Below are 26,788 nucleotides of genomic sequence, written 5' to 3'. Positions count from 1 at the left end.
ACAAAAATATGTATGGATCTAGATAAGGGTTTTCTTAATATTTTTGAATGAACCACCAGTATTATCTTGTAAACTTTGCTCTTCCATGTCTTGTTTGGATGATTGTTATTGAATGATCGATTGACTGGTGGATAATAATGACTGATCAATAATGTATTGATTTATGTGATTAATCGATTGATTAATCTGCCATGTATTGCTGATTAATGTAATAAAAATACTGACTACAAAACTGTAATTATTGAATATTAAATGAGTATATCAATGTACGCCAACATTCAGACCAGGATTTGTTGTATGAAATTGTGGTGTGCCATGATTTGATGTGAATTTTTTATCAGTGGAAAATCTTTTACAAAGCCATCATATATTACGATTTACATTACAACAAATACCTCTATAGAAGCTTAAAAAGGAGTTTTAAAAAATATTTTGATTGTGGTCTAAATTTGTAATAAAAATATAAGTACTGCATTGCGTAAACAACTAAAAATTGTAATTCAATTAAAAAAAAATATAGATATTATTAAACAAGTTAATTTAAAAATATAAATCTTCCTTTCCCTCCTCACACAATGCTGAATTATTGTTTGCTGCCCTCTTTAGGTTTGTTCGGTTTATAAAGCTTAGCCTATATTCAGAGGAACTTGAAAGTTATGCCTCTATGTCTGGACTAAAGTCTAATTATGTGACGTATTTTTTATGTCGCGCATGCTCAGTCTCTACCTGGGCAATGGCGACATGTGCGTAGCTCTTTTGATCGAAAAAGTAGCGATATTTACGCCGTGTTTTGCCTAAAATCTAATTAAAATTCCAAATCCAGAATACCAGTGAGCTCGATTCATGTTACTGAATGTATATTTTGCACAAAAGTCTGAAATTTATTTAAAAGAGACGCGAATTTAGTGAATAGTATTTGCAGTTTTTCTGAGGCGTGCAATTCAGCGAGTTCACACTTCTCTTGTGTCCCCAGTCCCGTGTGAAAAGCCATCAACAATAAATATTGAATGGATCGTGAAATAAATTCTACGTATTCATTGATTTAAGCTTGAAAGAATATAAAGTAAGTTATATACATATATATTAATTCACTTACGTAACATAATAATTAATTTCTAGTAGGCTAGCGAGAGGAAGAACACAATTTTATTTAATGTAAATTATTGTGAGATTAGAGTTTCTGATTTATGTGAGTATAGAATGAGGAGAAAATCGAGGCTTGGCCTAGCTTTTTAAGCTAACCTAAGCCTACCTACCTGTCTAAACTATGTTTGATTGAAGGATCTGAATTGTTAATATAGCTCTATTAAATGTATTATCATTGATTGTATTGTGTTAGTTGCATAAGAACAAATGCAGATAATGATTTTAATGTCCTTATTTATTAATTATTTACCTACTTCTCTCTAGACGACTTGCACTTTCAGGAAGGGGATGTGACTAATATATTATAGTACTTTATAGTGGTAATGAGTTATAGAAGACCGGCTAGTCAGTTTCATTCTGTCTCAGAATTTACAGAACAGTCAATCAAATATATATATATGTACCTTCGGCCGGCCTACTGAATTAAAAACAAAATGTTGCATGATTTTATTTTATGTGTGTATTCATTCGACATAATGTAGATAGAGAATTACAGTAGTGTGTTTAATATTTATTCAGCAAGATACAAGAAAGTGCATATTAATAGTTATAATATGATATTATTTATAATTTTCCATGAGCAAGAATAAGCACAACCCCAAAATAAATACAGTACATGTTTTTACACCCATCATTAATTAACACTAATAAAATATACAAAAATGCTGTTACTGGATAGAATTACAAAATTATTTAAAAAGTTAGTTTTTCACCAAAGTAAATAAATGCACTACTAAGTCTTTACATGATCCACTGATATTACTGATTATTGTAAATCCACTGAATTACAAACAAAATGCTAAAATCTTGAAAATTTACATTTTGACAAAACAAATGCCATAAATTAATAACTGAACCATAATTTTATCATTGACATACTGTATACAATAAAAATTAAGTTTATATTACAATATTTATGAATAAAAATGTGGATAATTAATATTTTCATCATTGATGATTACAACATTTTCATTTAAAATATTTTATTTAACAAATAACTACTGTAGATCAGTCTTAGTTTGGAGAAGTATTTTTTGTACTGTATATTTGGCTATGTACAACCTTTTATAAAATGTGTAGCAACAAGGTAGCATTTGCTATGCTCAGTACATTGGCAAAAATGATAACTACAGTATTTAAACACAATGAATTTTTTTAAATATAAAATGTTGTTATAAACAATGCTTTCATTGGTTTTAATGAATTATTCTTTTCATTTACTGCATTCCACAAAAATTAAATTATTAAATATGTAATATTTTAAACTAATTTTTGAATCAGTTCTTTATAAATAATACTATTGCTACTGTACTAATACTATACAGTACATAGTAAATGCTCTATAGTATTAAATGTTAACAAATTGTACAAATGCAATGTTATGTAAAAATTTGTTCTTACAGGCACTTTGATAGAATTTCATTGCTTGTTTTGGCGTGTTTGGACAGGAACATTTGAATACATTTATACAGTTTATTACAAACTTTTCAACAAACATGGCGGCTGAAGTGGCCACACAGCCTAGCTATGACACGTCCCAACCAGAAGCAAAAGGCCCAATAACGTCTCCTGAGCAAGTTGACAAAGATGCCATCAAAGAGAATGTAAAACCTGATGTCGATGCGGACCAAAAAAACGATGCTAACTGCCAAGATGCATCACAAACTGATCAAAAGGCTGCAAAGAAAACCTTTGTGGCAGCACCTCCTCCAAAGGTCAACCCCTGGCACCGTAACAAGACACAGCAGAATGATGTCGTGCCACCTCTTGACTTAAAAGAACAGATCAAAGAAGAATCTGTACCAAAGAAGGCAACAACAAGAGGTAAAGATTTTCACAAGAATCAAAAGAAACCGAGAGTTGATGTTGCCGATAAAAAAGAGAGGATTGAAGCTGAAAAGAAGAAAGGCAAAGAAGAAGTTAAAATTACAAAAGAGGAGGTTAATGAGAAGGTTTCCTCAAAGAAAGTGGTTCTTGAAGATGCACCCCCACCCAAAGTAAATGCCTGGAAGAGATCCTCTACATCTGAGCCTGTGTCTCCACCTCCTCCACCACCACTCCCACCTTCTGCACCTCAAGTAAAACCACCGGCAGCACCTAAAGAACCACCTGCACCGGTAGTTGAGAAACCAGTTGTTGCGAAAGAGGAAGTCAAGGTTCAGAAAGAGAGCACACTTCCTAAGGAACCAGTTGCACCAAAAACAGGTGAATATGGCTATATTTTTATTTTATAATTGCCTTATCTTAATACTATAATATAATACTAAATTACTATACAATAGTAACCCTGCACACTACATCCTCCTACAGTACAGAAAGAAAGTACTGCAACTTTACCTACGAAGTAGCTTCGTAGATAGAACGTTGTTGGCTTCGTAGGTTCCATTGTTTGGCTTCGTAACCTCAATAAACAACGTAGGGAGTTCGTAACCTATATAAACAACCCTGCGATGTTCTTAGTGAAGTAATTAAGAAGGTGTGAAATTAATGTGTTAAATTTAACTGGTGGAGGAGGACCAAGTTGTAAATTACTAAAAAATAAATAATATTTTTTGATCGTAATCTTTTCCTTCGTGCGTGTTTACCTACTCAACGGCGAATATAAATTTCCCACGATGTAAACGAAGAGACAGATCCAACACAGGTGAACCGCAACGAACAGGCCAACTAATATAGCGAACGTCCAGTCCATCCAGAAACGATGCCGAGAAAAAAAAGATCGTAAACAATTCATTCTAAATATAGTATCAGAACGTTCAATCGGTCGCTCAAAAAGACTGCCGACAGAAGACCGTAATTAATACAGACCTAGTTTTTTGGTCACATGGCATGAAACGCGATACTCTCTGCTTTACCGCAATCTTTCACGCGTTTTTTTTAACTTAGTACAAGAGGGTGGCTGCTGATCTGACGACGATTAATAAGATCGTGTACCTGGATTTTGTGTCACATGACATGAAACATAATACTCTCTCTCTCTGAAACTGCTCACATGTTTTTTCCACTCCAAATTCTGTTCGGGCTTTTTTCTTTTGTCGTAATCATTTTAAAAGGCCTAAGCCAGGCCTATGTTAAATCTTAATATGGAATATATATTTATTTTGCATATATTTTGTTAGGTTAGGTGTCGTTGTTTTTATAATTCGTAGGTATTCCAAGGTAGGATTAAATAATGTTTAGTGTAGGCCGCCGGAACAGGCTAGCCTCGATCGACTCTCTCTACGTGAGCTGAGGTCCACCGGCCCGTCGGTGGATTTCCGTTCAAATTAGGATAACCGATACGTAGGGCGGCTACAAAAATTGACGTCTACTATCTTTAGATAGGATTTTAATTAGCAAACAATACATTGTTTGTTTGCATTGTCAATGCTTCTAAAGGCGATAACAATGGTGTTTACTAGCCCTACGAACCACCATGGAGTAAAGAATGGAACCACCCTACGTAGGCGCGCCTAGATAATTATCATAACAATACATCGTAGGCTACGAACAATACATCGTAGGAGAGAACAATGACCTACGATCTACCTACGCGTAGGCTACGAAGCAGTAATTTCTTTCTGTACTGTATGCAAACCAAAACTGGTATGTTTGCATTTTCTTTCCCGGCTCTACTGATACTGTAGTTCAGTACTGTAATTAGAGAGAAGCTATAATTGTTGTTTCCAAAAATCACACAATTTTATTGCTAAATTTCCATTATTGGGATGTACTTGTATTTTTCCAGCTTTAATCTTGTCACGTCTTCTTGGAGAACTTAAAAGCACAAAATCATTGATCCGTTACTACTAGTTAAGCACGCAATAATAATATGAATATGAACGTTCACATTGGCTACTAAAAGTAAATAACGGAATATATATACTGTAGTCCACTCTTGGTCACCTTTGGCCTGACCAAATACGTCTGGTTTTCCGGAAGTGGAAAATGTGTTTCCAATGGTTTAAAAATGGTAGTTTTCAGAGAGTTCCATGTTGGGAGGAGTAGGCTATCCCTTGGTTACTGCCCTCTGTCGTGGACAAGTTAATGAGCGCCACTTGGTTGATATAGCTGCTCGACACGGTTCACTTCCCTTTATAACAGAAACGTTGTTGTCCGTCACATGTAGTCCACTGCACGAATTGTGAATTGTTTTTTTTTTCTCCGCTTGTGAAGGTGCTACTGTATAAGAATGTCATTCCAGAAAATTCTATAAACAATTTTGTTTAAGAGAAATGGGTCATATAGATAGAAGAAGTATTTGGCTAGGCAGCAGTTAAGCTTATTGAGTAGACAGGAAGTCCTGTTGTAAATGTATATACATTTTCACTATAAATGGCCTTATACAGTTAACAAGTATGATTTATGCTAATTACGAGGATGTAGTTGCATAGATAAATTTGTTTAGTTTAAAACCTCAGATGTCATCTGTCAAAAAAATAAAATGTGGTCGACATCAGTTTTAATTTTCAGTGGGTAGAAACATTTTGTAAAAAAAGATCTATGATCAAATTTGAATGAATAACCTGTTTATAGTAAGTGCCATATGATTTTTGATTTTCTAGTTAGATCCTCGCACACCTGTGAGATACAGTATGTTCTAGCCAGTCTGAACTTTTAATTTACTGCGTGTGATTTTTCTCTAGTATTGGTAGTTTAGACAGTAGTTTACTTGGATGGATATGTGAGCTTAACAAAACTTATTGTTTTTGATCATTTGAATTGAAAATTAAAAAAAAATAAAATTTGATTAAATGGAACAAGGCCATATACATGGCTGCAGTCGTATGCATAAATTTGAGTTAGTGTTTACCGACCGACCGACATAGTAAGCTATAGACTCGCATTGCATGCACGCGACTAAAGATAGTCTGCAAAAAAAACCATTTAATACAATACAGTACTGTATTTATATATATTTTATTTATCAACAAATAATAATTTTTAAACGAATAAGCTGTCTACACTATCACACTTCATGTGACAAAATGATGACATCATATCACTACCATATTTGGGTACATCATATTTTTATTTTATTTTAAAAAGTCAATGAATGGTTCTTTGTTAATCTGGTAAATCTTGAAAAATGACACCTGTGCCTAGTGTGACGCTACTGGACTTTACCTATGGTCACTGCCACGCTATTCAGCTAAACAAACAAAATAATGTCATCAATGAGTCTGCATAATTATGAAAATTAATAATTTTTCTTGTCCCCTTAATTCAATCGTAATTTTTCAGAATGCATAATTACAATCAATATTTTAATTAAAATTTAACGACATGTTGTTTGAGCGTTATTGCATCATGAGTAGTGTTATCTGTCTATTGATATTATTTATTATGACCCCAACGACCTTTATTTGATTATTTCACTCGGCCCTGGTACTTGCTGATTGTGATAATCCAGGATGCGCTCATGCATAACCAATAGTGACCCTTCAACTTTTACTAGAGCCAGTCATTGATGCAGGCTGTATGTGTGGAGTGAGAGTGTGAAATTGTGACCTGTCCATATTGTAGCTTTTTTTCAAGTGTTTCTGGCCAGCAAATGTATTTGGAATCTAGATGCCTCACCAATCGAATGAAGGTATTATAGTCTTGTTCTAGCCTAGACAAAAAACGTTAAATATAATTATTATCAGTTAAATTAATCAGTGAAATTTTAAATTTGCATGAGTCACGTGTATCTGTACAGTATGTGGCTAGTTTGATACTGTAGATAACTGGTATTTGTGCTGGTTCCAGTGTACAAATGTGAATTAAATCATGTATCTTAAATTATCATTTTACTCGTTAATAAATAATTAATAAGGAAATTTTTAGCTTACCTGTTTTGAAAATGCTGTGTTTTAAAGTATTCATACACGCAATACAATGTTCCTATTTGTTAATACCGTAACCATATTATGCTCAACAGTGTATTACATTTGTTTTAGTAATCTATTATTAATTATTCATTTAATAATTAATGATTTGTAAAATTCAATGTAAGTTATGATAATTTTATATATCTTCCATTTATAAATTTATTTTTCATCAGACAGAGCTCTTTCTAATCCGTTAAAATTCCGATGTGTAGATGGAATATTCCCTTGGTAGCCTGCAATTCATAGAAGGATCAATTACAACATCAAACAATTTAATGTGCATGATAATACTGTATTAACATTAATATATTAAGTCTATTCAATGGATGATTGTCCATAATGAAAGCATGTAAACACAGTTTAAATTGATTAATTGATTTGTCATATTATTTTATATGTTTACAAAGTAGGAAAATGAGAACAGTTTAAAAACATATTGTTCTAAATCATTGAACTGCAATACGGTAAATAGAATAGGAAAATATTAATAAATTTAAGTTTTCAATTTTTATAAATGCATTTAATTATATAAATCATTCATTATAAAATAAATGTTAAGTTTAACAAATGTTTCAATATTTATAATGCATTGAATTATACAAATCATTAATTATAAAATTAATAATTTTATAATAAATTACTGAAAAAAAAAGAAAAATTAATACACTGTTGAACATAATGATATGGTAAAAAAATAGGAACATTGTAATGTGTGTTATTCCACAGTACAGTTAATCAGGCGTATGTACTGTAGCACATTACTTAGTAGCACATTAAAAAAATACTTACTGTAATTCATAAAATTAATAATAACAATATTAGAGCAGTGTTCTATCAAAGCTATTTTGCCAGCAAGATTAAAACAAGAAATGAAAAGAAAATATACTGTAGTAAACACAAAATAAACACTTATTAGCGATAGGCTAGACCTACAGTACTGTATGTAGACATTAACAACATTAAATAAAAGCAAACAGAGAGTATGTTTTGCCAATTGATAAAAAGTACAATATGTTTGACTTTTATGTACTGTATTACCCTATAGTAGATTAGATTAAATCATATGATCAACTACATGAGTTGATAACTTGCTTAATTGGTAGAGAACAAGCCAAAAACGCTGGAATTACTATTATTTATTATTGTTGATCATGCACCTTTGGATTGGTGGCACTCACAATACTGTATGCAGTGTGGTCCAAGAAACAGAACAGAAAATATTGGGGGAAAAAAGACATGAATAACTAAACTAAAACTATTATAAGCAACAATACAATACTATCATTGGGGACTGTTTCTCCCATGCAGAGCTTGAATATTTTTTACAAAATTAATAGAATTACTAATTTATTCTATTTTGTATTATTAATAACTCTTGAATACAGGAAGTGGATTATCTGTACTGTACCTGCCCAGCAGTGAATGGACACTCCTTATCGTGTAAAATATGAAACACTAGATGACTGTATCATACAGTAGGCCTACCTTGTGATTTCCAGAAATGATTTTTAGGGCTAGGTTCTATAGAAAAAAATCCAAAAGAATGCTGTTATTGGAAATTGGTTTTCAGTGATTTGTTTGCAGTCTAATATTTACTCAAATTAAACCATTTTCTCATTTAATGATAGTTAGTGATTGGTTGTGTAATGATGGCATTAAACGCATGCACTATTCCATGACCTTCTGAGGTGAGGTCAAGTTGAGCCCACGTTTGTGTAGTAGCTAAAAATTGTTCCACGAAACCGTTTTTGAAACCGGTTTTTATAAACAAGACAAGAATCAATTGGGGTTTTTGAAAGTATAATCAGTTCTTCTTTGTGGTTTTTTAATGGACCCATTCCTTTTGGATATTCTCTTGGTCAATTGAATTAAAAGCAGAATTTAAAAAGTAATGAGTATCTCCTCTCCGGTCTTTACTATGTAGTTCTTTTATCTTTTAATGTATAAATGCTCATGCATCTGTTTCTGCTGCATATAGTACTATTTATATTACAATATACAGTCATTTTTATATCAACTGTTAAATAACCGTTTAAAACAGTGACCTCGTGGGTCATTTAAATTGTGTGATAGTAAACATATTGTGATGATATAATTGACTAGATACTGTATTTCAATGGAACAAACAAGTAGCAAAGTTACTATTGTGTATGTGGCAGATATGATAAGATAACATGCTGTGTTTGAAACGTGTTTATTTGACGAGTGGGAACTTAATCAGATGTACAGTACATAACAGACCATGCGGTTATATTTGCCCTAGCATATTTTCAATAATATTGTAATTAATAAAATACTCTGTAATTTTGTATTTCTACAACAGAGTTTTTTCCCCCTTCTTTTATCATGCGCCTACTGTATTGTGTAGAGTAGAGTAGAGGGGTATTGCAAACTGCGCAAATAAATCCTAAAAATGCATGAGATTACGTACATTTTGATGAGAACACTTTGTTGAAAGGCCTCACCTAAGTTAACATTATCTTCAATATGGAAACGATGGATTAATTGAGTAAAATGTTGTAATATAACGAATAGTGAATGCTTTGTATTCATTGTAAATGTAATTGTTTACCACTCAATCTAAACATTCCTAAGCTAAGTCTGCTAAACACAGATATACAGTACCATTTATAACATACATACTTGGGTACTAACTTTGATTAATTATTGATTTCTGTAGATGACAACAAGAAAGGATCACCCAAAGCATCCATAGTAAAGGCTGGTAAAGTTAACAATGTGGTAAGTAGTGGGTTGTGTTGGCTTATTTGTTATTAGAAGCTAAAGTGAGTGAGTGGCCAAGTGGTTAAGACAGTGGAACGATAATTACGTAGCCATAATATCAGCATGGGTTCGAGGCTCACTAGCCCCATGGTTCTGCCGTTAGAACGAGTCTTCTCGAATGAGGGCTATAAACCGTAGGTCCAGTGTACACATCTAACTCATGTGCACTTTAAAAGAACCTGTAGTACATCTTTCGAGATGAGTAGGAGGTTATTCCGGTGTACTAGTACATCACAGCCACTTATCATCCTGGGCCCTATCGGAGACCAGTCTTTGACTGAAGAGGTCGCCCAGTATAAATAAAATATTTCAATTCAAAGTGCATTTTGTATGATTTGTAAAATCCAGTGGGAGGCTGCTGACTCAATCGCACAGGACTTTAATTTGGTCAAAATTATCTGAGTTGCCAGCTAAATTGTCTAAAAAAATCCACCTTAAAGGTTAAATTAACCTAGACCGACCGGTTAATTTGATCAGTCTTGGTAAACTAAAAATGATTAAAAAAGTCCAATGCTGCAATTAAATATTGGTAAAACTAACCAGGTGGGTGATCTAGTGTGGACAATGGTCAAAAGTACCCATGACCTACAAGTCTAGTGCGAACAAGGCTTTCATTAAACATTTTTACCATTTTTGCATTGTAGGCAAGCGACTTCAATGATCTGTCTTCATGGCCAACCTTGGATAAGGTGAAAGATGTAAGTATTATTCATTGATTCATTCATAAGTCGTATACCCTTTTCACATACAAAAATGTAACAACTTGTAACCAGGTTTGCATAGTGTGAATGCTATTTTGTGGAAACTCTCTAGAGGCCTGTTTATGTTCCGAGTTCTTACTGCGTGCACAGTATATTAAACTGACGAGTCATAGTAATCAAATAGAGCGCAACTACGATTTCTCAGGGTTCGCGTATGCGTGTTTGATAACATCTAATAAATCGGGAGATCAAACCTGGTTACAAGTTGTACAAATTTATGCAGATGTGAAAAGTGTATAAGTTGAATGATATGTTTTGTTATGATAGATTTTTGTTATTTGTGTTTTAATGGATTTGTTCTGTGAAAGGAGTAAATATGAAAGTCAATAATGAAATACTATAATAATCATAAACTATTAATATTCATTTTTAATTATTCTAATTAATGTCATAATGTAATAATTATTAATAATTGTTTTTAAAACTTTAAAACAAATTTCTTGAATATATTACTGTTAATTTAACAAATTTGTTTTTGAAATAATAAAAAAAAAATGATCAAACACATTTGATGTTGAAATATGTATTTTTTTTGTAGGGAGCACCAACTCCTGTTTCACCTGGTGGCAAGGTTGTACCAAACTCTCCAGGCAAGAAGACGGAGGTGAAAGTAGAAGTTGCAGAAACAGTAGAAGCTGCTGCAGAGCTACAACTAGAAACTGATGCGGCACAGAAAAACACATCAGCTGCAAAGAAAAAAGGTATGCCATTCAGTTTTCAGAAAAGAAAGCGGGACCACTTAAGTTGTTTTATTTTAAACAACTTTATGTGTTATCCTGTGCATCCTTTTTGACATAATTTATTCCCAAGTTATTGATTTTTTATCAATTTTTTTTAATGTTTAAAGCTCTGTCTACACTATCAAACTTTATGTGAAAAAAATGTGATGTGCCCATATATGGACATGATGATGTCATATCACTACCATATTTAAACATATCACTACCATATTTGGGCACATCACACTTTTTTTTGTCAAACTAGTTTGATAGTGTAGACAGAGCTTAAGATGTTTATATGTTTATCTTGATGTTTTATACTTTATGTTGATTGATGCCATGGCAAATAAATTAAATGAAAATGAAAGTCACAACAGCTTATTAAAATCTCTAGTTATCTACAATAAAGGGCAAAATATTTTGTAATAACATGTCACCTGCCATTCTCTGCTTTTTCCAATGTTTGGTTGTTAACTACATTGCTTTTCTAATCTAAATATTCTTTGTTTCTATATTACGCAAAACTAATGATTAAATAACTAATGGTTTCTTGCCACTAAAAGTAAGTCCATAATCAGAGGCAAGATATCATGCAATCGTTTAATAAATGAGTGAGTCAAATTGCCGAGCGGTTAAGGCAGGGGCGCCATTTACCGTACCTAAAGAGCCAACAATATCGCCATCGTCGGTTTGAGGCCGACTCACTCCTAGTTCTGGTGGAGGAACAAGTCTTCTCAAATAAGTATTATAAACTGTAGTTCCAGTGTGCATTTTAAAGAACCCAGTTCATCATTCGAGACAAGACAACTGGTTCACAGAATAGCCCCCTGTATCAGGGGGATTACCGCCTATCTGATAGGACAGTTGATTTCATTTACTATTGGTAATCCGTAACCACATGTGCCTGAAGACATAAAATAAAATAAATATCATTGTTTCTATAACAGTGCAAAACTAATGAATTAATAAATAATTTATTTTCTTGCCACGAATATTAATTCCATAATCAGTAACGTGGTATCATGCAATTGTATCGTGGCATTGAATTTTGTATGGGAACAATGCAGGTGTGATAAATAGAGCACTGATAAAAAAAAAAGTAATACACAACAGATAAAACAACACATTATGATTGTTTAACCTACAGAATACAGAAATGTATTAGTCCAAAAGGAAATTTGTTTCGTTGTTTTATAGAAATAATAGCTCACTGTCACCTTTAACTGCATATCAAGTGGTCTTTGTTTAATTTAAGACACTTCCAATTAGCGACCACCTTTTTTCTGTCCACTTCTAAAAATACAACAAATGTCTATTTTTTATTGAATTGGTTTTTATACGTTAATGAATTTATTTTATTTTTTCAGCCGATAAAAAACAAAAATGGAAACCTCTTCAAATCGAACCAGAACCAATGAGGCATCGTGGGAAGGATTCCCGACACAACTCCCCAAAATATTCTCGCGATCGAGTTGAAAACACAAGAGATCGTAAAGAGTGGCGCGAGAAACCGCAGCGAGAAGGAAGCTGGAGGGATTCAAATTGGCGCGATACGAAAGAGCAAAGTGATGTGAAAAACAAGGACGAGAATGGTATTAACATATTTACTTGAATTTCGTAGATCATGTTGGCATTATAAATTAATCAGCAAATTTAGGCTAAACCATTTGTCCCCAATAGGGGTGTTTTCAGTTTTTCTGTTTCTGCAGAAATTTACTTCAAAAAAAGATAAGCGATTATCCAAAATTGTTATCTTTTTGCAGAATGACCGTATAAAATGTTTTTTTTTAAATTACGATTTTAATTCATTGAGTACGTTCATTAAACGGACATGATTACAATTGAATAATAATAACAGTAGGGCATTGATATCGGTATTAAAAACTGATTTGAGTTCATTTTTTTAGACTATTACCTTTTTTATTGATAATTTAATAGGCTCAAATAGATCTGATAGAATACGTAGCCCAAGCGGTGGCAGTAATGATGGACGATCCTACTACCCCAGAGGTAGGGGCAGAGGTAGGGGAAGAGGTCGTGGACGAGGTAGAGGTGGTCGTGGAGGATCCACAAGGAGTGACAGTTGGCAAGGTGAGGCATTTAATGTTACTGTAACATAATTCATCAATTTCAACTTCAGCCATAAGCTTTGTCCACACTATCAAACTTTATGTGGCAAAACAATGTGATGTGACCATAGATGGACATGATGATGCGTATCACTACCATATTTGAGCATATATTGGGCATGTTAAGGGAATGCCTTTGGGACCCAAAAAAGTGTCTCCTTAATAGTGGTGTCCCCTGTTTAATGGTTGACCCTAGTGTTCACCTTGAACTCGTAACTACAAACTCTTTTTAGAATACCTATTTAAAACATAATACTACTTTCAAGAAAGTGGTGCCCCTTTAATAGAGATGTCCCTTGAATATATTAGTCCCTTTAATAGGCGTGTCCCTGAATATAAGTGCCCCCTTATTAGGCGTGTCCCTGAATATAAGTGCCCCTTTAATAGGCGTGTCCCTGAATATAAGTGCCCCTTTATTAGCCGTGTCCATGAATATAAGTGCCCCTTTATTAGGCGTGTCCCTGAATTTGACAGTGGGTGCCCAAAAGGAGGGGTTCTACTGGATAAGCAAGAGATTTAACCATTATGTTTATTTTATAGAATCTGAATCTGTTCAGTATAACAAGACCTATTACAAACCGCAATACTTGGATGGAGAAGATTTTGCCACCAATTACACGGCCGCCACAAATGACGCAGCCAGTCATCCTCTGTATGCCGCCGCAGCACCACCGCCGTTTAATACCTTTTATTACCAGCCTTATGCAACAAACCTAGCACCAACTACAGACGAGAAAACTGTATTAGACTACGTCAAAAAGCAAATGTAAGTTTTAGGCTGAAAACCGACTACTTGGCTATGTTGCTGTTAAGTCGCTGTTTTGAATGACAGCATGTGGACGAATTCCATGCTTTAATAAGCGCCTCTTAATCTGGTGAAATAAGTTGAAAATTCCAAAACGCATCATTTGAATATCATGAAGTGCTGTACATTCAGAAATTGATGTGACCAATACATTAGTAGGTTTTGAAGTTTTTATCACATGTTGTTCGACAAGGATAAACTGGGGCTGTACTAGCCATGCTATTGGATTAGGTCAGAGTGGTATACATTACTTCTTCACTATTCTTAAATTTGTGTTTTGCTCTATCTTAAAAAACATGATATTTTATTTTTGCATTTATTTTAGTACTTTAACAATGTATTTTTATTTTCTTCAGAGAATACTACTTTAGTGTTGAGAATCTTGTTAAAGATCTTTTCATTAGAAGAAAGGTAAGATGTTGTGTTGATAACTTTTGCATTGCCTTAGAAAAAGTATAGAAGTCGATCCTAACATATAAATATTTTATACATTAAAATATATTATATATAAGTCATGCTCTGTTGATTCAATGATTATCACCCTGTTTGACCTTTAAACTTGGACATTTAATCAATAACTATAGGGTTTATATTATATAATTTTTTTTTGTACAGATGGATTCAGAAGGATTTTTACCACTAAGTCTCATAGCAAGTTTTCAACGAGTTCAAAGTTTAACAAATAACACTGCACTGATTGTACGCGTAAGTAAAATCAATTTTTGAATAAATCTTTTCTGAGTTAGAGAATGAATACTTGCTGTTTTACTACCAAAAAAGTGTAAAAATATATAGCTACTACTATGTACACTGAAGTGGATGAATTTGTACTGCTTATACGGACTTTATGCTTATATATACTGGTTATACAGTATTCATACTTTGGATGGCTATTGAAATTGTTGATGGTTATTTATACCTTTAACATAGTGAACATTTATTCATGCTTAAGTCAAAGGCTATTTCATAATCCTGATTGACTTGGGGAACCTTATTGCGATAAGTGAATCCTTGCCATTTGATTGGTTGATTTTTAATCATGTGTTAATTGAAATTGTTGCAATGTGGTAGGCCTAAATATTGCATGACAGGGAACACACCTGTAAAGTATGCTGTTTAATAACTGTTCTGTCTCTTCTCCTGCCGCCAAAATCTGAGCACTGAATATTTACATAGACTAGCTGTCAACATTCAAGATTGAATCAGTGGATTAATTGTATAAAATATTACTATACAACATATTGTATTTAAAATTAAATGTTTATATATTTCAGGCATTACAAGATAGTACACAGGTGGAGTTATCTGCGGATCAGACAAAGCTAAGAAGAAGAGATAATCCTCTACAGTGGATACTACAAGGAACACCCCTGCCAGCCATATCATCAGACCTACACTATGATAGCCCTGAGTTTGTTCCTGGAAAACCATATCCTTATGTTCCACATGATACAGGTTTGTCTAGGATTCTTCAATATTTAATGTATTAAGCCCTGTTTACACTATCAAACTTTTTGTGATGTGCCCATATATGGACATGATGATGTCGTATCACTACCATATTTGAGCATATCACTATCATATTTTGGCACATCACACTTTTTTAGTCAAACTAGTTTGATAGTGTAGACAGAGCTCTGATTTGTTTGTTTCAATGTAGACGTTTATAAGATCGCCAATTAAATAAATGATTACAAAAAAGGACTCCAATATAATTGTATAAACAATTAAAGAGTAAACAAATATAGTTACTGCAGAAACTGCAGTAGAATAGGTTTAGAAAAGAAACCTAATACTGAGGTCTGAAATGGTCTTTTATTTTTTATTGCGAATTTCAAATAGGTACAGTATTTCTAACGTAAAGCTCTGTCTACGCTATCAAACTAGTTGACAGAACAAGAGTGATGTGCCCAAATATGGTAGTGATATGCCCAAATATGGTAGTGATATGACATCACCATGTCCATATATGGGCACATCAAATAAAGCTTGAAAGTGTAGACATGGCTTAATACTGAGATGTGAAATGGTTTTTGGTAATTTTGTTTTAAATCATTTCTTCCTTCATTTCAGAATCTGCACCAGTGTCGCCAACCCATCCTGAACAAACTGCTGAAGTGGTAGAATCAAAAGACCAAGAAGAACCAGAATCGAACCATACTACAATGACATCTGGACTATCAACCAGTGCACCTGAAAAAGAACCATCAACGTGGACTGAAGTCCGGCGGAGGCAGCGGACGACAAGCATCAATAAACCAAAGGTATTAATAGACAGATGTTATCTTTGGAACTACAATAAACCACATATCAATATACTAATCTAGGGGTTGGATAATGAATCATGATTTCTTACACCTATCAACAAAAATAATCTTCAACATAAATGCATTGTCAGCCCAGTGTGGAGAATTTAACAAATTGAACTAAGTCTTATCTGTCTTTGGGAGTGGAGTTGTAATTTGTCATTAGAACAAATCCTGATATATGACAGGACTTGAACCCATGACCCTTGTATTGGTAGCCAAACATAACCACTAAGCCACAACTCTGACTCCATTAACCATGAAATCAGTATCATCTTATAAAACTTTTAGTATTATTAACCTTCTAAAAATAATCCAATTATGTAGTGGTTTCTTAACTAGGCAGTTTGTACTTTTTTTCCTAGAAAAATGTTAACCAAGCTGACACAGGGGATCAAGAAGAGTTGGAATTTCTTTTCGATGAAGAACTAACGGACATTACTGGCAGGAAAAATCAATTTTCTGAATGGTAAACTGTCATTGATTATTGCACTTTTTTTCTATATTTCATTACCACTCTCATTGAGCAAGTTCAAATTTATCTGTCTGCACTATCAAACTTTGTGACAAAAAAATGTGATGTGCCCATATATGGACATGATGATGTCATATCACTACCATATTTGGGCACGTCACACACTTGTTTGATAGTGAAGACAGGGCTTTAGAGCAAGGCATTTACAACTATACAAAGATTTTTCAAAATTGTGTACAAAGAAATGCGGGTTTTAATTTTGTTTCATTCCGCAGTGTTTGGGATGAAACGACCATCTAAATGTTTATGATGCCTTTTACACATTTGTGCCTTGTGCAGGATGGTTTCAGATAACCCAGAACTTCTTGTAATATCAATTGAAGCAGACAATCTTCATTGTTGTAGATATCCTATCCATATCCACTTCTTGTTTTCACAAATGATTAATAATTCTTTTCATTTTAATCATTTCGGCTTTTTGTATTTTCATAGGTCAGATGATGATGAAGATTATGAAATGTCCGACAACGAGGTCAATAAAATTATTATCGTGACACAGACGCCGCCATGCTACAAAAAGCATCCTGGTGGTGATCGCACAGGATATCACGTTCCACGATCCAAGATCACAGCTTCGTTGGCGAAAGTCATAAATGACGGTCTTTACTATTATGAAAGCGACCTCTGGGAGGATGCGTATACGGACACATCATACTATTCAAAAGTAAGTATTTTTTTATGTATTAATTAATAATACCTTTAATAATAATTATTTTTAATATTCGCTGGAGTGTTTATAGGTTCTTTAAGGAAGCATTTGATTTGCGATGCTCTACGAACTAATTACATCTAGTTAATTACCTTGGATGTGTTTCCTCACTCAATGACATTGCAGATTCTAGGCAATGACCTACGACTCAATATGCATAGGTCATAGGTTGTTGCAAATTTAAACCTCCCTATTTATGGTATGTAGTTAAAACAACATAAATCACATAATTGACAATTCAAATATTTTCTCTAGTGGCCCAAATACATTTGTGACCATCCTGAGTTGTATAAAGCTCTGCTAACTTTTCTGGCTGTTTTACTTTATCGTTTTGGTTAAGCTTTTCGCTTTTTTTTGTATCTCCATTGAGATCCAGTCACTGATACCCACAGCATTGTCATTTTTTCAGTAATTTGCCTTGGGATTTATATATTTGTTGTATTATAAGTTACATATATTTGTATTTTTTTGCAGGCTGATATATCATATAATAAAATTATGACAATAAGTAAAGAAGATTTCAATAGTATTACGCCTACAAAATCACATGAGCAGCAAGAAGTACCTCCTGGACCTCCAGTAGAAGCGGAAAGCCCAGAACCCAAGAAATCAAGTAAGCAAAGAAAAATGTTATTTGCTAAAGATTCAGTTATGGAAGATTCAGACATGACAATGTTTTTTAAATGGTTTAAAATTACTGCATGTATTTTTTCGAAAAAACGCCCCGCTTTAAATGAACACCCCCTCGAATAAATGCTCCAGGCCTGTATTTATGTGCTCGAATAAATACATGCATTTTATACACAATTTTGCATTGCATGACTACCATGGTCTACAATTACTGCATTTTGGTATAATTTTTACTGTATTTTATCTCTTTTTTATATTAATCGTCTTTATATTTACTTAATTCACAGTTGAAATTAGTGGAGCAATTCCCAAAGTGGATGTTGCTCGGTCGTTACCAGCAGTTGTACCAGAATCTTCAACTGTACCTCGAACGCCAAAGACGCCGAGGAGTAAAGGAAACCGCTTCTATCCAGTCATGAAGGAGACTAAACCGCCAGATAAGAAGGTACGTAATTGCATGTAACAAAATTGTTGTCGCCTCTGAGGACCGGTATTGTCAACTTCGCCAATGCGGGACTCTCTGAGGACCAGAACTCTACCAAAACCAGACTTGCCAAACGCTTGGAGAAGTATGTACCAGTCATGGTATCTGAGGACTTGACTATCATTTAGATATACATAGGTTGACAACTCCCAGTCCACTTGGCTGTAAATTAGTACTGTGGAAATTTAATATGAATTTATTTAGCTATTAGCATTACATATTATAGATATCAATTGATATTGCGCTACAGTAATATTAATATATAATGTTTATATTTCAGACTCCTCGAAAGCGCAAGACCAAACATAGTGACAACCCACCCATTGAAAGTCACGTGGGTTGGGTGTTAGACACAAGAGAACACAGGCCACGTACTACCTCAACTAGGTATGTAAACATGACGCATTTGCACACAGTAAAAAGAAGATAAGAAATCCGACAATAGATATTGTACTTACACTAAGGCTGTGTTTCCGCAGCCAAAATTGAACCGATAAACTATCGGGATTTAACCGATTCCGCTTGAGAAAAATTAACCGATAATTATCACATTTAAATCAGATAAATAAGATTGAATTTTTCACCTGAAGGACAAATTGCTGCGTTGTGATTGGCCATTTGGTTGTTCAGTAATGACTGTGTTGGCAAGCTCTAATTTCTAATACTAAGTATTTCACTTATATTAAAATGGTAGTCATTTATATAGGAGAATTTTAAGTGTTTCCTTCGCCTAAATGTGAATAGTGAATACGTTTACTGTTTTTTGAGTTTCTGATTTTAGCATACACACACCGACCATTCTCTTTGTTTTTTTTGTTATCTAAACTTGTAACATCTTGGTTTTTACAGCTCTCCATCTGAAGGTGCTCCAATAAGTAGTAGCTATGGCACGCCACTGACTATTCCCAAATTTGAGCATCCGTCTCATGAATTACTAAAAGACAACAATTTTACACAACATGCATATCATAAGTTTCATCAGAAATGCCTGAAAGGTAATTGTTACTTTGTGTATACATAGTGTGAATTTAAATTACATTATTAAAATTTGTAATTTTGCACAATTTGGCTCTGATGCTGTACCTGCACCTAATTTCAGTATAGCTTTTTTGAGCAACCAAGGGATAACCGCATCAAAAACTTTCTATAGATTTAAATAGCTTTCACAAATAAATCGTGATTGACTACTAGCTTGGCAAACAATGTCTAGTAGAGAACACTCCATGCCAGAATAGACTCCTGGACACAGTAGAACTAACCCTTTGGTTAGGCAAACACCTCATAAAATGAATGGGAGGAAATATATTAACCCCTATTAAGGGTCACTTTATTGGGTCTTAGAAGTTCTACCTCATTCAATTCTATTAATTCTCCATTTTAATTACAGATCGAAAGAAACTCGGTATCGGCAAGTCGCAAGAGATGAACACGCTGTTTAGATTCTGGTCGTTCTTCCTACGACAAAACTTCAACCGCAAAATGTACCAGGAGTTCCGCAATTTGGCTGTGGAAGATGGTCGACATGGCTACCGCTACGGACTAGAGTGCTTGTTCCGATACTACAGCTATGGCCTAGAGGTTAAGTTTAGGCAAGAAATCTTTAATGACTTTCAGGAAGAAACGCTTAAAGACTATGAAGCAGGTATGTTACAAAAAAAAAACCATGAAATGTAATTAAAGAAAGCTGTATATTAAAAAATAAGAAATATTTTAATCACAATTTTTTTGTTATATCTATTAACCTAACAAAATATGTTTAATAAGAATTTTATTTATTTTTTATTTTAAGTGTTCTAATTGAAATAATAATTTTATTTTCACATGAATAAATAAAAATATAATAATAACCAGTTCATATCCCCCAACCCCAACTAATTATAGATAAGACAGTTCTCTTATCTCACTGGTTAAAAATCTTTTTATTCTTTCAACAAGTTATTTTATGATCATTTTCTAATTCATCAGTGACAAATTTATATTTATTATTATTCGAAGTACAGTTGAATTCCTATTAAAGTGGAGCTCCACTCAGACTTATATTATGTTAAGTATGTTAAATTGAAAGTGATTACATAAAAAAAAAAACAGGGAAAATATGGTAATATTTTCCAAAAACTCATTCCTAAAAAATTGGTCAGAAAATTGTTTTCATTACACTTTTTCAGTACCTTATTTTTAAATAAAAGTTGCAATTTATGAAAAATAGACATTTTTTGCATGGAGCTCCACTTTATCCTTATTAGTGGTGTCCCCTGAATGAGGGTTACCTGTCCTACTGTATATTCATTCAGTTGTTTCAATTAGATTTTTTCTATTTTCCTCAGGCCAACTGTATGGATTAGAAAAATTCTGGGCGTACCTGAAGTACTCTCGCCAGCGACAGTTGCAGATTAATCCCAAGCTACAGGGTGCTCTGAAGAGCTACAAGAAATTAGAAGATTTCAAAGTTGATGTAAGTAATGATTTTATAATTGACAAGATAAGAAACTTGGATTATAAAGAAGTACTGTTGGAATGTTAAGCTCTGTCTACACTATCAAACTTTATGCGACAAAAAAAGTGTGATGTGCCCATATATGGTCATATCACTACCATATTTGAGTATATCACTACTATATTTGGGCACATTTGTCAAACTAGTTTGATAGTGTAGACAGAGCTTTAAGAAGGAAGTCCCAAAAGCAGGAAACCCACTGTCGTCTGAAGGACGTGCGGCTCCCTAATGATGGCTTATGATGAGTGGCTGTGTGTGTACTAGTACACCGGGGTAACCCCTATTCATCTCGAAAGATGTACTTGGTTCACATGAGCCAGATGTGTACAGCCCTTATCCGCTAAGACTAGTTCTACCACCATGGAGCGAGTGAACCCATGCTAAAGTTATGGCATTTATTGTACATTTATTAATATTTTACTACTATGAATTTAAACACAAACCTGCATTAATTTTTTGACACAGGTTGATGATGAAGTAAAAGGAGCAGAGGGAGGTAGTGTAACTGACAAACCAGCCAACAAGCCAAACAAGAAAGATGAGAAGAAATCAAAAGCAACTGGGAGCAATAACCAAGCCACAAAAGGATCTGATACAAAGACAAACAGCGACAAGAGGGAGTCGAAACAATGAAGAGAAGATAAAAGCAATGAAGAGTGTTGAAAACAATTAATTGAGGGTCAATATTCTGCTTGTTACCAAACAAACTGAGGGCGTTCCACTTGAAAGCATCATAGATGTGGTTTGAAAGTTAATCAGTATGGCTTACTTACCCCCTCTGTTGGAATTGGAATTACATTGTGATGCAAGTGGAGAGAGAGATTTGATTGTTGGTTGTTCTTCTGATAATGATACAACAAATGAAATTGATTCGATCATTTTTCCAACAATAATGGAATTTTCTTACGTGTTTGTCGTATTCATCAGACACGACCGATTGCCTTCGTTATAAGATATAAAACGAATATATCTGATCGCGTCCCAATGACGTGGATACATTGCGGCAGATGTGATGGCCAAAGTCGTCCCAACTTGACCAACTGGACGAGTCGAGATGTAAAGAGTCCAGATTGTATAGCAGTTCTGTTTGGTCTGTGATTAATTTTTGAAAAATCAATCAAGTAGTACAGTAAATAGCGCTTGCATTACTACCACTTATAGACTATGCTTTTGTCATCAAATCATAAAATTCAACTGATGACAAGTGGCGATAGATTAAAACGTGAATCGCGTGTATGCGTACGTGACAGATAAAATGCAACTTGTTTTTGATCGTCTGCTTTTAGTAATGCTTTATGAGATAGTCGAGGTGCAAATGGCTAGCAATTCTTCATTTACATACAATGCTCTGTGCGCTGATGCATATAAAGCATTCCCACAACAGCAGGTTATGCCTTGATATCTTAAAAAGGTGTTATATTGAGACCGTATGCATTTATTTTAAGTCCGAATATCTTTCAGGAAAATATTAGCATTTCCATATGATTCAAAAAGTGATTATCAGTATTCACCTCTTGTGCTAGTTAAGGTGTTAAATAATATAATAATATTGTATAAAATAATATATCAATTTAAAGGTGCAGTCAATGTAGAATAGGTACACTAAACAATTCCACAGTAGGCTTGGTGTTAAAATGAAGAAACTTCCAAAACGGTATTGACTGTTTTTGTACTTTGTGATTTTCTGTTTGAAAATTGTAAAATTCTGAACTTTATTTGGTTTTACCAAAACAATTATTAACTTTATAAAACCATCCAGTCCATCTTATTGTTAAATTGTGAGAAGTAACATTTTTAAAATACTTTAAAACTGTACACCTATAAATTAGTCATTTTAAAAATTATTATTATTACTATTATTATCAACATTTTTCACGCTTGAATTTTCATGCCTTCATAATCTACTTTGTTGTAGTTATTAAAAGATTAAATTTTTTTTTTTCATGCGTTTAAATTTATAAACTTATATAATCAAATGTGAAATGCTATAATAGATTACAAATGCATATAAAGAAAAACACATAGGCTCTTAGCTTAGTAAAACCAGTACATTCCCCAATCCAACTAACAGTACTGTACCCATATATAGCTTGATAAATTCAAATGAAATAGACATTGATAGTTATTTGCATAAAGTAACAGCATAATGCACTGCACAACACGGGTACACATAATTTGACCCCCATGGGGTCATGTGCAAGCACAATTAGTGTATACAATTATATAGTCTAAAGCCCGTTTTCCACTAGACGAATTTATTTGTGCATTTGAAAGTGCCAGCCTATTCTCGCACGTACAGTTTTCATATTCCATTTTCAAAATCTCTTCCTGCTACAAATTCTAGTTCCTTGAGTTTCTTAAGTGGATTTAGTAGTTTGTACTTTTTGCAGAAAACAATATTGCGCAACCAATTGGAAGCGAGTTGTTGTACTTTTGTGAGCACTTATGCAAAGCCAACTGCTAAGCAGACAGAAATATTAAATGGTAGTGCGATTTTTACGTCATACTTAACTTGCAGGAATAAATTCGCCTAGTGGAAAACGGATTTAACACTTTGATTTTAAGAAAAACGGCAGGACATACTTGGAGGTAGTAAACAATGTTAATTGTTGCATTATAAGTTAAGGATTTTAGTTAAGCTACTACGTTAGGTGTGAACAGTCTATCATCGTTTATCTTGGATGCTGCAATTCTAAGGTGATTGATTGCATGTTAATTAATTATGTATTATTCATTTTAAAACATCATTAGCCTAACAATATATTTATATCTGATTTATTTTTGGTGTATATAAATACAATATTATGATAATTAGAAGATTTAATATTATTGGTCATATTTTTTGTTTCTCCTTCTCTTTGTTTTCTGTGAAATGAAATTAAATTTTAAATAAGTAAATGTAACCTGTTATATTAACTTTTTAAGAACGCAGCATGTTTGTACGATAACGATTAATCTTATTTCTTAATTAAACTTTAGGGTTACTTGTTGAATACTTAAATTCTGAAATTACTGTTAATTTAATTTTCTGTTGCAATCAAAATTTTGATGGAAACAATTGTGGTTGTCTTGTTTACCTGTGTGTTTTTGATTTGTATATTTTTATTATTTCTTAATCATGTAGTAATTGCATAAAAGGTGTAACAGTAAAGGATTGTTTTATTATTAAGACTCAATTAAACTTGAGGTCAAAGTTTAAATTCAAGGTTGAAGTTTAAATTTGAGGTCAAAGTTTAAATTTGAGGTCAAAGTTTAAATTCGAGGTCGATAATGATGTATGTTAAGTTACATGCTATAATGATCAAAATTTTCATTATAATTGGTAAAAAAATGAAACGCTACATAGAAATATGTGTTACAACTTCACCCAAGAAATGGTGAATTAAATCGAATAAGCTTAATATTTTATGTTTGTATAAATTAATGACAGAAAAAAAATTTAAAAAAACTAGAGGTGTTTTGTTTAACTGTAATTATATAATGAAAAATTCCTCTAAGTAAAAATGTAAAAAAAAATGGCAAAATTGATAGCATCAATTTTTACAAACTGTAATGGTTTTGGGTTAAAAATTTCCAAATATGTTTTCAGGAGAAAAAAAAAAATGTTTGTGTATAGTTTCCATGGTTTCCACATATTATTAAGAGAGAACTAATGTAGAATGTCCGCATAGCTGGCAAATATGCAAATTAAGTCCTTAAATGTTTGCTTGGGATCCACCAAATTCGTAATCGTGCGCAAAATACCCTTGGTTCACCTGGGCCTTATTCACCAATCAAACTCAAGTGAGACATTTCCCTTAAATAGTTAGTAGGTGACTTCAGTAAATGTTTAATTTACAGATAAACAGTAAGCGGTAAAACAAAGTATAAAATCTGTTATTTTTTATGACCATTTACACACAAAACACAGAGCGGACGTGCGATTGAGTGGAGACCCACTCAGGATAGAAAAAGATTCTGTGTGGGACAAGCTACGCTGCGCGGTTTTCCACTTACTGTCTGTGTAAATTGTCCTTTAATCTAAATGTGAATGGTGCATACGACCTCTGGATCCAAGCTTCTACCCACAAAAAATAAGTATTAAATAAGGGAACGGGTGTGGGGGTTGATTTTGAGAAGATACGAAACAATATATTAACCTAAATGCCATAAATAAGTCTTGTTGGTGCAACTAGAATAATTCTACATTTATAGTAGTGAAATGTCCACTATTTTCAAAGTTGTCATTGGGTTACGGATAATGTGTGTATATTTTATGTAAAAAGTACAGATTTACCAGTAGCATTGTAACATGTTAAGCAAATTTTAGAAGTTGGAGTGTTGTCTTCCACTGTTCGTTCATGCGGAACTTCTTGTAGAATTTTAAAATGCATTTACTCTTTTGCTCTATTTTTTTTCTTTGTGATTATAGAATATACTGTAATTATTCCCCCTTTAATTAAAAAGTTATATAAAATCATTTTATGATTTCTGGCGGGAAAAATATAATATGTACACCATGTATTGATTGTTGCCTTAATCATCTTTCCCAAGGAATAGATAATTTTACTTTATTAATGTTTTATCATTGCTAGGAATTAGGCCTACTAAATAAATTTCAAAATGATTATATTATTTGTGTTGGTACTGTGTTATTTTTATTTTGTGTTATAGAACATATTTTTAATGATCATGCTCACATTTCTTATTTTTAACTGAAATTAAATATTCTCCAGCAATTGCTTTATTTAAAGCTAGATATCGATCTCATTTTTCTTCACAAAACTAAAATTGATTAAGGCTTAGTTATGGAACCCACTGATTGTAGTCACCAGGCTGCTCAGACTGTCCCAATGTGTGCCAAGTGAAAAATAGACTAAGGACTAACAATACTACTAGGTCCGCTTCATCTTCATTCCCCTCACTTTTTCCAATGAAATACACATTCTGTAATACCAAAGTGATTATTTTCCACATCAAGGTGAAAGTTATCTTATCTCTGCTTCTTACATCTGTGGTCACAAAAATGATTCATCATCCACAAATTTGTTCCTTAAGCTCTGTCTACACTATCAAACTAGATTGACAACAAAAATGTGATGTGCCCAAATATGGTGGTAATCATCGTATCCATATTTATTATGGCCACATCACATTTTTTGTCACATAAAGTTTGAGAGTGTAGACAGAGCTTTATAAGGCCAGAAAACATTAATACAGTCATGTGGTAACAATTTGGACATTTTTATATGTAGATTTGAACAAAATAAATAAAACACTTCTATAGTCTGTGGACATGAAAATCATTTAAACTTTGCTAGAGGGTTTGATCGCCAAAGTTTTAAGTGCATCGTAACCGCGAAATGGAAAGATTTTTTATTGAAACATCTTCATTTAGTCAATATCTGAACAATATTGTATTTTCCAAATAAAAAGTTATCACATCTACCATTCG

The 26,788-nt window shown here is 33.2% G+C and overlaps 1 protein-coding gene across 2 annotated transcripts; it reads left to right on the top strand.

The window, feature by feature from the left end:
* Positions 1-574: 574 nt before the first annotated feature.
* LOC144843674 (la-related protein 1B-like) lies at positions 575-25,968 on the top strand. Of its 2 annotated transcripts, XM_078700556.1 has the most exons (21): positions 575-1,063; positions 2,550-3,351; positions 9,679-9,740; positions 10,427-10,480; positions 11,082-11,244; positions 12,630-12,854; positions 13,201-13,353; positions 13,932-14,157; positions 14,553-14,607; positions 14,812-14,901; positions 15,471-15,651; positions 16,270-16,460; positions 16,868-16,971; positions 17,470-17,701; positions 18,221-18,359; positions 18,664-18,821; positions 19,141-19,247; positions 19,710-19,855; positions 20,248-20,502; positions 21,185-21,312; positions 21,820-25,968. In XM_078700556.1, the coding sequence occupies exons 2-21, from the start codon at positions 2,643-2,645 to the stop codon at positions 21,985-21,987; spliced, it is 3,546 nt and encodes a 1,181-aa protein (XP_078556682.1). In that variant the 5' UTR covers positions 575-1,063; positions 2,550-2,642; the 3' UTR covers positions 21,988-25,968. The 2 variants fall into 2 exon arrangements, with proteins under 2 accessions (XP_078556682.1, XP_078556685.1); XM_078700559.1 differs by lacking the exons at positions 575-1,063; positions 2,550-3,351 and adding an exon at positions 6,226-6,718.
* Positions 25,969-26,788: the final 820 nt, after the last annotated feature.

The sequence above is a fragment of the Antedon bifida genome, chromosome 5, assembly GCF_963402885.1.
Source record: "Antedon bifida chromosome 5, ecAntBifi1.1, whole genome shotgun sequence".
Classification (NCBI taxonomy): domain Eukaryota; kingdom Metazoa; phylum Echinodermata; class Crinoidea; order Comatulida; family Antedonidae; genus Antedon; species Antedon bifida.
This window is presented reverse-complemented; position numbering and strand designations above follow the sequence as displayed.